Here is an 11,195-nt window from a genome sequence, read left to right on the forward strand (position 1 = left end):
AGCGCATCAAAGTCCAAGTCCCTGAGTGAAGAACCCACATCAGTCGCAGGACACACGACACACGACACACGACACGACGACACCACACCACCCACACGACACAACACGCGCACGCACCGGAAGGTTACGGGCACGTTGAGGACCTCGAGAGGCGAGAGGATGCCCAGAAACATCTCCAGCTGGTCGTTATTACGCAAGAGAGCATCGTCCTCATAGAACTTGCTGCGAGAGATTCAAACAACAACAACAACAACAACAACAACAACAACAACGGCGTACGAGGCAGGTGTCAGGTGAATCATCAGTGGTGACCCTCGAGGAAGGGAAAGAGGCAACGAGAGTGCGTACCGAAGCAGGCTCTGGTCTTGGGTCAGTTTTGTGAGAAGTGTCTTCAGATTCTTTTCCTTCAGCGCTATGCGAAGCCAGAGCCGGCCCTTGCCTGCATGCCGACGAATCCCTTCGTTAAACGCACAACACACACAGCGCATGACACGAGACGGTGGTGACTGTACCCTTGCTGGTCTTTGCCGTGGGGAAGTTGTTTACCACGTCCATCACCTTTTTCCCTTGCGACCACACCTAAAGCCACCCAAACACCACACGTGAGACACGTTAGCAATTGCTAGCGTCACTCTCTTTCGATGCGAGCGCCAGTCTGGTGAGTAGCAGGAGTAGTAGTGGTGGTAGTACACACCTTGGGGAGGCACTCCAGGAGATCAAAGAAGTCCCGCGGCTCCGGCTTCGACGCCCAGAAGGACTTCTTGTCTAAGAGGTACGCCGAGAGAGGAATTCCAACAATATAAACAATTGATACGAAAAGCGTGTGAGTAGCGGCGCGTCAGTAAGAAAGAGACGATGAGAGGCAGAGTGCAGAGCTGGTGCAGAGCTGGTGCAGAGCTGGTGCCGACATCGACGCACCGTGCTTCATGCCGTGCCCCAGAATGTTCTCCACGACGCAGAAGAAGTGGTTGTATTGCTCCTACAGGTCCGTACGCACCACCCGCCCGGCCCGTCAGCAGAACAAAACGCGAAAGCGAAGAAGAGAGAAGAGAGAGAGAACAAAAAGAGCGAAGAACGAAAGGAGGGAAGGGAGTGAGGGCCACACCATCGAAGCGTTGATGGTCTCCGATGAGCCGGTGGTGTCGAGGATGGCATGGAGGGTGTTGAACGCGGCCTCCTGAAGGCGCTTGGCCTCCATGTGCGAGTCGTTCATGGCGAGGGCGCCTTCTCCTCACTGGTGCCAGCGAGATTAGATCGCTGCGGCTCAGATCAATTAAATAATCTTTGTAAATGGCCAATGAGAAGGTATGCTGCTGCATTACAATAAATATGCAGCAAGGTCGCATCCAACAAACAGGAAGTGGCAAAATAATAAATAAATATAAACAGTGAAACAACTACCAAATTAAATCGGTAAGGGTTGATGTACCTGAGGAACCACAATGGATGGCGCTGTGCGCTGAACCGAGATTTCGTGCACGGAAGGGAAGGCAAGGCCGCCTCCCTTTGATCACTGACGTCGAGATAAATCAATCGAATGATTGCGCTGAGGGCCACGTCAGCATATGAAAGGAAAACGTGCAGGAAACAAAATTCATCATTTTCCTCCAGCCTTTTCTTTTTCCCAAGATTTCTCCCGCGTACATTCTCGGCCTCAACCGCCCAATGCACTCGTCTCTCTTTCGTAACCACCCGGCCTTGTTTTTGTTGGCACAACGGGGAGTGTTCTGCATTGGGTAACTCACTCCGAGGGCCAAAAGATGAAAGGGGGTGATCGCGAACTCGATACAGTGGGTTGGGTGTGTGCGGCCAAAGTTAGTTACCCGAAGAGAGTTTGGCGGCGTGATGATTGTTGCGGCGACAGGTTGTTTGTGTGGTAGTTCTATTTCTATTTGAGCCTAATTTTAATTTGTAGGTCATACATGCTGTTGGTTGTCCACCTCGTCCGCCTATGCATACAAGTGTAGAGAGAAAGAGAAAGAAGAAGAAGAGAGTTCGTCGTTGAGGTCGGTCGGTGCGCGTGGGCGCTCTGCCGTCGGTGCCCGACTCGAGTAGTGTCTCAGTTGAAGATGAAAAGGGAAGAAGATGATGAAAGTCGGCGGGTCTAGTTGACGCGGGTCCGGTGGCGGTTGTTGGTGGCTAGCACGTTGGTCGCCGAGCCCGTGCGCTTCCGGCGGTCCTTGATGTGGGCCAGCGTGGGGCCGTTGCGGAACCAGCGGTGCTCGAGGAGGTCCGCCATCTTGGCGCGCTCCAGGGTGTTGGGGTTGAGGAGGCGCGAGAGGAGGTCGTAGAGGAGCGGGTCGGCCTCGCAGCTGCCGGTCAGGACAAAGTTGGAGGTCTTGATGTTCATGACCACCTGCTTGGGGCTGTCGGCGGCGAAGGGCAGGTTGCCGGTGACCATCGCGTAGAGGCAGGTGCCCAGGCTCCAGATGTCGACCTCGGGTCCGGTGTAGGGCAGGCCGCCGACGATCTCGGGCGAGCAGTAGTTGAGGCTGCCCACGCCCTCCTTGAGGTCCTTGAACGAGCACCACACGTCGGCGAAGCCCCAGTCGCCCAGCGTCGCGGTCTTCTTGTCCTCGCTCAGGAACACGTTCTCGGGCTTGATGTCGCGGTGGACGAAGCCCTGGGCGTGGGCGTGGGCCACGGCGGAGACGAGCTGGCGGAAGAGGAACCAGCTCTCGTAGAGCGACAGGCGGCCCTTCTGCTGGATGTGCTGGAACAGGTCGCCGCCGGCGCCCAGCTCGAGCACCAGGCAGATGGCCTTGTCGTTCTCCACCACGTCGAGCAGCTTGGTGATGTGGCGGTGGTCCCTCAGGTGCGACATCACCGTGTACTCCTTGCGCGTGCGCTGAATCTTCTTGGCGTAGGCCACCGACGAGTTGACGTCCTTGCCCGCGCTGCCCCGGCGGTTGGACCCCTGCGCCGCGCGCGTCTCTTCGGTGCGGCTCTTGGTCACCACCTTGATCGCCACCCGCTTGTTGGTCTTCCTGTGGCGGCCCTCGTAGACGCTGCCCCCGCCGCCACGGCCCAGCAGGCTCGACAGGTAGTAGTCGCCCACCTTGTATGAGAGCCCACCCGACGTACGGTCGATTTCTATAGTTGTGTAGTATTGGTTGTAGTGGTGGTGGTTGGTTAGTGGAGAGCTCATCATCATATATATGTCATCTCTACACGCACAGAGCACACGGCTGGGTGGATACCAAGAGAGGCAATAGAATTTAGAGGTAAATTTGTTGTGGTTGGTGAAGCGACACAACGAATAAAATAATAATGGGAAATGCGGGACCAATAGAAAAAAGGTCCGATAAATCTTTAGAGAACGCCCGGACTTTTCACAAAGCCTCGAAAAGGAGACTCCGAGGTGAAGCCGAGCGGCCATTGGCCCGTTTTATACGCGGCGGTTGACTCCGAATTGATCAAGCTGGGAGTCCCAGTGGATCCAGGCGTCGCGGGGTGGGCGTGAAGAGAAGAGTGGGGGTAGCGCAGAAAGATGAAAGGAGTGGGTACCGAAACCGGGAGCGCAGACCATCTTGTTGTAGTAGATGGAGTGGTAGTGGTCGCGGCGGTCGAGGTAGGTCATGTCGCAGGAGACAGCGCGGCGCAGGATACCGTACTTGGCCTGCTGCATCTCCTCCTTGTTCAGGTGCTTGCTCGCCGTGGTGTTGTCCCTCCTCTCGATACGATACGACATTTCTTTTTGCGAGACAAAAGAATGAAGGAGGAGAACGAACACGAAGCTGGTCGTGTGGCTTGAGTTGTTTGGGGTTCGAATGATGAAGAGAAAAGTGAGCGAAGAACGAAAGGCGGCCTTTTATACTTTTTCGTTCTCTTGGTAGTTTCTCGCCCGGTCGTTGCGGCGCTCAATGACGTCGAGCAACTACACCTCCCGGTTCACCGTAGTCATGGTCGTGGCCTCGAAGAAAGGCCGTCAAGGGTACTGTCAGCCTGACACCGAGCTCTCGCGAGCACGCGCCGATAGCACGTGCGGTGCGGATATTGCGCTACCAACCATTCGCCTGCGAACTTTCGATCTTGATTGGATCACAGTCGGATAAATCCCACCATCTAACATCCAATCCCACATAAATCCGACCACTTAGATCGAACAAATATCATCATTCCTCACATTCCATGCAAACATGAAAAAAACTCAAGAACTTCAGTTCATCATTCACACCTGGTGAACAGGTAGTCCAGGTGGCGAAGTTTCGGGTGAGCGAAACTCCTTCCGTCCTAGGTGGTCCATTTCCAAGACGACTTGCAACCATGGCGCGTGTACTTGAGACCAACTAGAACGCCCGCGGCGAGGTAGATGAGCCCCGTGCTCCCCCCCGTGCTTGCCGCGCGCAAAAAACGCACTTTACCCGGCTGGCCACGGTCAACGCTGAGAGTGGTCGTGACTTTGCTGCCAACTATCGCAAGGTGCCAAGACGTTCTTGCCAAACCGTTGCCGGCCAGCCGGGTAACTTCCAGAGCTGTCGTGGCTGTTCACCGCAAGAGTTATCTTGACCTCAGAAACATGTTGACGGCAACACATGTTGTTGGCCACACCGTGGAGGCACCGCGGCCGCAAGCTTTAGGCGAAGATCACTCAACTCACCCCGGCCCGTATGTGCCTAAATGTGCTTCTGGTTCGCCGAGGAGACGCTACGGAGTTTGTTGCTGACGTGTCCTCGCCCAATCACATTCCGTTTTGAGTAGCCGCGACAAGAACTCTTTCTGCCTGCTTTTCCACAAGCTCTGTGACGCGTTGTCGCTTCCTGGGGTGTCGCGAATGAATTGGCTCAGCTTCCCACCGCTTCGCCGGTGCTGGCACTGCCCGCCAATGGTAGGAAGAGCAACTCGCGTGAGCTCGCACCAGTCAGACAGCTCATAGAGTGGCCCCACTTCTGTGACTGTCAGCACTGACGCATTATCCTGCTACTTTGTAGGGCGTGTGGCGGTGGAGGAGGCCTACACTTTGGGGCCTGATTTGTGTTCACGATTGTTTAACAAACACATTCATTAGCGTATGCATCAAAAAAGTACAACGATGGCGTCCCGCTCTAGGTCAATCCCCCCATCAGGTGCTGTGTTCAAGGTCTCCGGTCGGGCGCCTTGGTGGCGGAAGCGTGGCATCGCCGGAGGGTCGTGGGTTTGGCGGCCCCGCTCTCCGCTGCTTCTGCAACGTGTACCACGACGGTCGCCTGCGCCAAAGAAAGAAAAAGAGAGAGGCACGTTACAATCAAACCAACGTTGTAGCGCATTCACACGCAAAGGTAGCCGCGTGAGTGAGTGGGTACCCGGCCAGGGGAGCGACAGCGGTGGCGTTGGAGGTGGAGGTGGAGGTAGGTGATGGGGGGTTGGAGTTGCTCCGGCCCTTCTCGCCTTCCTTCCTTGCCGACAGCGGCCGACGGCGAAGCACTATGCGCTCGCCGCGCTGCATGGGCCGGCCAATGTTCGAATCTGCGAGCGATCGCACCACATCTCTGTTAGCCAAGGCTACACCATCAAACTTGGCTGCTGTCGAAACGGTGCATACCATCTCCGACGATGAGCTGTCCTCTCTGGGCGGCGTCGCCTCTGTGGATGACGATGGAATGCTCCCTGATGTGGGAGCGCATGTTCTTCGTGGGGCACTGGGCAAACTGTGTGGAAGCGGGGTTAGGGTGGGTTGATGCTACGCGTGATGCTGATGTGCGTACCAGGTGCCCGAGCAATGCCGGTTTGCAGGTGTGGGGCTTGCCGCTGGGGGCTTCCGCCTTCCACATGCAACACAGGCGACATCTGTATGTAAAGACGCCCGTGAGCACTTCATGTTCTTCAAAAACAATCACGTGGTGGTGGTAGTGGTGGCGGCTGTACCGTGGCGCGGTGATGCCATCAGGCAGCACAACGCAGCCGTAGTTCTCACCCTCGGGTCCCTCCTCCACCGCGGTGTGGTTGCTGGGCTCATCTGCGCCGCCGGCGCTGGGCTTCTCTCCAGCCTCTACCGCCTGGTCCTCGTTGGACCCCGTCGCGGAGGCGCTAGGTTCGCTGTTGGCCTGGGTTGCGGCGGCAGGAGACGCCTCCGCCGAGGTGGTGGTAGCCACCATCTCTCCCTCGCCGATGACCACAGTCTCAGCCGCAGCCTCGGCAGGGTCGGCCTGCTGACCCTCGGGCTCCTGGCCACCTGTGACCAACTCGCTGCCGGTCGCTGGTGGTTCGCTGGTCCTCAGCGCCATCCGTTCCTTTAACCTGGTGACGCGAGTGGGTTAGAATGCGGTGTTGATGGGGGCAGTGGTGGGTGTGCGGCACTCACCGGTTGCGACCAAAGGAAAAGATCCTGACTGGAGGGGCGACCTCCGCCGGCTGAGCCATCACCGGCCTCTGAGGCTTGCCACGGTTCCGTCGTGCGTTCTGATGGGGTGAAAAAGAAGGTGAACGACCGTGGAGAAAAAAAAACAATCTTTGGTGGCAAGCGCACGTTTTGGTCGTCGTCATCAGAGTCGTCGGTGACCTCGTCGTCCGTGTCCTCGTTGCCGTAGTCCATCATCTTGCCACGGCCACCCGCCACGCCCTCGTCAGAATCGTCGCCATCGTCGGTCTCTTCGTCGTCATCGTCATCTTCTTCTTCAGCGTCTTCCTCCTCATCCTCATCTTCCTCATCTTCTTCCTCGTCATCACTGCCATCCTCCTCCATCTGACTCTCGTCGCTTGACGTGTTGCTGTTGTTGCCCTCTTCTGCCTCTTCTTCTTCTTCTTCTTGCATCTCCTCCTCTTCCTTCTCCTCCTCCACTACCACAGGCTGCGGCTCTATCAGGTTGCCGTCATCATCGTAATCGAGTTCTATCGGATTCCCGTGCTCATCTCTTTCGATCAAGTCGTCACTATCGTAGTAGAGATCCTCATCCTCCTCGTCGTCTTCGTCATCGTCGTCATCGTCTTCTTCCTCCTCCTCCTCTTCTTCTTCTTCTTTTTCTCCGCCTTCGCTCTTTCCCTCCTTCTCGGCTCTTCGCTTTCGCTCTTGCTCTTCTTTCTCTTTGCGCTCTCGCCGCTCCTTCTCCTTCCTCCGCTCTCGTTCTTTCTCCTTCTCTCTTTCTCTTTCTCGATCCCGGTCCCTCTCCCGATCTCTGTCGCGGTCTCGGCTGTCCCTCGGAGCTGCGAGGCCTCGTGCGCGGCTTCGTTCGTCGCGGCCGCTCGACGTCGCCACGCTCGACCCCGACGTCGATGACGTGGCGCCGCCCCTGCCAGAGACCGCCCGGTCGCCGCCGCCACCCCGCAGATCGCGCACCGCGGCCGACGGGCCGCTGCTCACCCCGCCGCTGTGCTCGCGCATCTCTTTGAGCGGCCGGTAGCGGATGGTGAGCTCCGAGTTGGACCGGCCGGTGTCCTTGAACTCGCGGCGTCGCTGCCGCACGGCCTCCTCCCGCGCGCTATCGCGTCGCACGCTGTCGTCCCGTGTCGATGTCACCTCTCGCCTCTGCGAGTCCGCTCGCTCCCTTGATGACGACGACGACGAGCCTTCCTTGCGCCGGTCATTGGACGACGATGATGACGAAGACGACGGCTTGTCACCGCGTGCGCTGTGGACTTTGCTCGTCAGCCTTTCGGTGGCCGCGCGGCGGCGAGCCTGCGGCGAAGTTTCGCCCTCCCGCTGGCCTCCACGAGCGCTGTCCTTCGACGTTCCACTACTGGCGGCGCCAATGCCTATAATGTGTGTTGTGTTTCGGCCCGATTAAGATGAATTGAGGGCAAATTCGATGAAGGCGGAGAGATTGGAGAGGGGGGGGGTTGGAGAAAGATGAAGATTGATGGCCTGGGAGGTCAAATAAAAGTTACCTCGTGAAGAGTTTTGTTTTCGGCGAGCGTCTGAGTCTGCATCGTCGGCCTCATCTTCGCTCTTGTTGTTCCGCTTGGAGCGTGGGGGGACGCCAAGATTCATTCGCCTCGCGGAGAGTTCTGTGGGGGTGCGCCGGGCCACCGCGGCCTTACGGGATGGCGCCCCCGCTATGGAAGAAGAAGAGGCGGAAGAAGAGGAAGAGGAAGAGGAAGTTGAAGGAGAAGCCTTCGCTCTGTTGTTGGAGTCATTATGGTGCCGGCTCATCGCTCATCTGTTGGGCCAGTGATGAGTGTGTAGCTCGATAAATCTCAACTATTCTTTGATAGTTGAGCCCCAGTAGCGACCTTCGGTAGAGATGGGTGAGTACCTAACTCTTGATTCAAGCTACCAGCGCCGAAAGCGACTCTGGGGTATGTCCCACAACCACAACAACCAAGGTACTAGACGAAGGTAGTTTTTGGGAGCAACGAGGAATAATAGAGCACCCCTTATTTCATTTGCCGTCGACCGACCACACCAGACCACAGCACGACCATAAGCCCCAACTCTGCGAATCGATTTCCGGTTTTTGCCCGGCTCTGTCGCATCATTTCCTTTTTTAATCACCAAAAGAAATTAAAAAAGAATTTGAAATGGCTAAAAGGGCCTACAGGTTCACGCGACCACTGGTCGTGTATCCGGCAATGGCGGCCATCACGTCCTGTTGAGAGAAGAGAGAGCAGAGGCAAGGCAGAGTAAGCGTAAGCAGTGTGTTGTGTGTTGTGTGTTGTGAGGTTTGGTGGTTGATGAGAGAAGGGTGATCCTACCTGCTCCTGTGCCTGTGGCACGCCGCTGTCCTCCGAATGGCTCGTGCCCAGCAAACCACCGCGTTCTATTCGAAGGTGTACGAGTTAGAGCAGAGAACGTGTGTGCGGGTGTGTGTGTGGTATGCGCGTGTTGTGTAGCTACACACCCGGAGACTGAAGGAAGCTAGAGGCGTCCTGGCCCTGCTCGCGCTTAATGAACTGGCGTATCGCAGCATCCTTGATCACCTTCAACTCCTCCGTCCGGTTGCGTACCACCCCCACCCACGGATGCTCCGCGTGTTCGTCGCCAGTCCTGTGTGTGGTGTGTGTGTGTGTGTGTCCGCCGAACTTGTTAAGCAGGCTCAACGAAACAGACGCTGCTTGAACTACGTACTTGGCGGCAGGGACAAGGGCGAAGATACTCCGAACTCGCTTCAAGCAACTGATAGCTAACGGATATACGGTGTGCGTGTCGTGTGTCGTGTGTGTCGTGTGTCGTGTCAATGTGCAGCGTCAAATGTTTTCGCGGTTGGTGAGTGCGTGTACCGGTGTTAAACTTGGCCATCTCCTGAGCTACTCCGCTCATCTCGTACTCCAACATGCCCACTGTGATGTGGCCGTTGCCGAGCACCTCGCGCTTGCGCTCCAGGGCTTGCGCCATGAGCCGCGCGGCGTCTTCCAAGTTCCTGGGTAGAGGTGGTGAAGCCTTCGGGTAAGTGTCCCTTCTGTTTGTGAACGGCGGGTGGTGACGGCGTGGAGGAGGTGACCCACTTTTGCCTGAGGCACAGATCGGCCAGCACGCCCCAAGCCGTGGCCGTGGGGACACTGTAGGGTCCTGCGTGCCGCGTTGCGTGAGTTTTGTGGACAGCACACGCACACGCACACGCACAGTGTATGGCGCCGTACCCCGCTCTCGCTTCTGGATCGACAGCACGCGTTTGATCATGCTCTCGGCCTCTGGATAGAGCTCATTTTCTGATGGGAGAGCGTGAGGTCATGTGAGCTCCCGCGGGCGCGCACGCGGTACCACTAAGCGTGTTGAACTAAGCGTGTTGAACGAGTCGGACACGAGGTAGGTACCCATGTAAACGTGGGCCATGTAGTAAAGATGCCGGCACAGCGCCGGATGCTCGACGCCTGGCGACCACATAACCAAAATAAGTAAAATGTAAAATGTAAAATGTAAAAGAAAATAACTAAATAAAAAGAAAATTGAAACAAATGTGTGCCAGAATGCGGTACCGAGCGTGGCTGAGAGTTTGTCGATGACTTTGCGGTAGGCGAGCTCGTTGGTGAGGTCCTGCGTCTTCTTCACGTATTCCCGGTTCAGGGCGTTCATCGCCTCCTGCACCTCCTTCTTGAGCGCCTGGACCTCGTGCTCGCCCTTGGCCCCGCTGTCCGCCGTACGCGACGGATTTACCTCGGGCGTCCACTCATCGTCCTGCGTGTGCGGTGCGTGTGTGTGCGGTGCGTGTTAAGTATATGTAGCATAAAGCGGGCGTGCGAGAGGGTACGTTGTGGACGGCGGGTGTCTGGAGGCGAATGAAGCTGCCCTCTTTTTCGCCCATGCCCTCCGTCTCCTGCCGGCGGGCCTCCTTCTCCCGGTCCTCCCGCGCCAGCCGCCGCGCCTCGACAAAGTGCTTAACGCGCCAGTGCTTGCTGGCGTGGAGGTGCGAGTGGAAGAAGGGGTGGTCCCACCGCTCCACATCCCACGCCTTCTGGAACAGCTCCTCGTGCAGCGGCATGGCCTCCACGTGCTTGCCCATGTGCTCGAGCAGCACCGCCAGATCGCACTTGACCTCCATCGTCTTGGCCTCCGTATTCTCGTTCCGTTCTCTGTCGCTCACAGCGTGAGTGTACGTTTCAACGTAGGCCGTGTGTGTGTGTGTGTGTGTGTCTGCGCGTCTGTGTATCCGTGTGTGTGTGTGTGTGTGGCTTACTTGATCTCCTTTCGCTTTTCTTCCTCCTCTGGCAGCGGAAGCACCGATCGAACTGTGAAGAGTGCGAAGGAATCGTGTCACTCGTACACTTCATGCGCGCGAGAAGAAGCAACGCAAAGTTCGGGCGTACCCATAAGCTCTATGCTCCGACGATAGAGCCGCTCGGCGTCGTCGCTCTTGCCCAAGTCTGACCTCAGCCAGGGACAACGAGTTAAGACGCGTTGCGTTGCGTTAATAAGGCGTGGGCACTGTACCTTCGGTGACGTTGCCCAGGTCGTGGAGGGCGAGGGCTGTGAGGAAGCTCTCCTCGCCGGCGTACTTCTCGCAGATGCGGACCACCCGCTCGGTGAGCGTCCGTGCGAGGGCCAGGTCGCCCCGCATCCGCTGGAGCGTGGCGTACGGCGCGAGGTGGTTGCACAGATCGGGGTGGTCGGCGCCGTAGACCCGCTCCCGCATCGTCACAGCTCGCCGCATGCTCTTCTCCGCCTTGTCCAGCTCGTACCTGCACGTGCGCACAGAGTCAGCACGACACGACACACGCAGCGCGGGTGTGCGGTGTGGTACTGAAGCCAACGCCAGGCGGCCCATCGCTCCAGCAGCCAGGCCACGGGCAGGAGAAAGGGCGAACAGGAGCCGCGACCGAGTGGGGCGTCTTGCAGGCCTTGCCGT

The 11,195-nt window shown here is 57.5% G+C and overlaps 4 protein-coding genes across 4 annotated transcripts; all 4 read right to left on the minus strand.

The window, feature by feature from the left end:
• Positions 1-6: 6 nt before the first annotated feature.
• Positions 7-1,213, minus strand: ACA1_346470 (RUN domain containing protein; the record flags this gene model as incomplete). Its single annotated transcript, XM_004334453.1, has 7 exons — positions 7-21; positions 114-222; positions 349-439; positions 513-579; positions 695-765; positions 919-979; positions 1,106-1,213. The coding sequence occupies 7 exons, from the start codon at positions 1,211-1,213 to the stop codon at positions 7-9; spliced, it is 522 nt and encodes a 173-aa protein (XP_004334501.1).
• Positions 1,214-2,104: 891 nt separating this feature from the next.
• ACA1_346480 (protein kinase domain containing protein) lies at positions 2,105-3,691 on the minus strand (the record flags this gene model as incomplete). The annotated part of the gene is made up of 2 exons (XM_004334454.1): positions 2,105-3,093; positions 3,508-3,691. The coding sequence occupies 2 exons, from the start codon at positions 3,689-3,691 to the stop codon at positions 2,105-2,107; spliced, it is 1,173 nt and encodes a 390-aa protein (XP_004334502.1).
• Positions 3,692-5,062: 1,371 nt separating this feature from the next.
• On the minus strand, positions 5,063-7,842 carry ACA1_346490 (uncharacterized protein; the record flags this gene model as incomplete). Its single annotated transcript, XM_004334455.1, has 8 exons — positions 5,063-5,186; positions 5,283-5,445; positions 5,522-5,627; positions 5,685-5,766; positions 5,845-6,216; positions 6,281-6,378; positions 6,446-7,636; positions 7,801-7,842. The coding sequence occupies 8 exons, from the start codon at positions 7,840-7,842 to the stop codon at positions 5,063-5,065; spliced, it is 2,178 nt and encodes a 725-aa protein (XP_004334503.1).
• A 605-nt stretch (positions 7,843-8,447) lies between these two features.
• Positions 8,448-11,000, minus strand: ACA1_346500 (tetratricopeptide repeat domain containing protein; the record flags this gene model as incomplete). The annotated part of the gene is made up of 13 exons (XM_004334456.1): positions 8,448-8,501; positions 8,608-8,672; positions 8,754-8,899; positions 8,981-9,035; positions 9,133-9,272; positions 9,358-9,421; positions 9,493-9,561; positions 9,631-9,723; positions 9,829-10,027; positions 10,101-10,422; positions 10,527-10,578; positions 10,657-10,713; positions 10,781-11,000. 13 exons carry the CDS (start codon positions 10,998-11,000, stop codon positions 8,448-8,450), a joined length of 1,536 nt encoding a protein of 511 aa, XP_004334504.1.
• Between the last annotated feature and the right edge of the window lie 195 nt (positions 11,001-11,195).

The sequence above is a fragment of the Acanthamoeba castellanii genome (assembly GCF_000313135.1).
Source record: "Acanthamoeba castellanii str. Neff unplaced genomic scaffold scf7180000084658, whole genome shotgun sequence".
NCBI lineage: Eukaryota > Discosea > Longamoebia > Acanthamoebidae > Acanthamoeba > Acanthamoeba castellanii.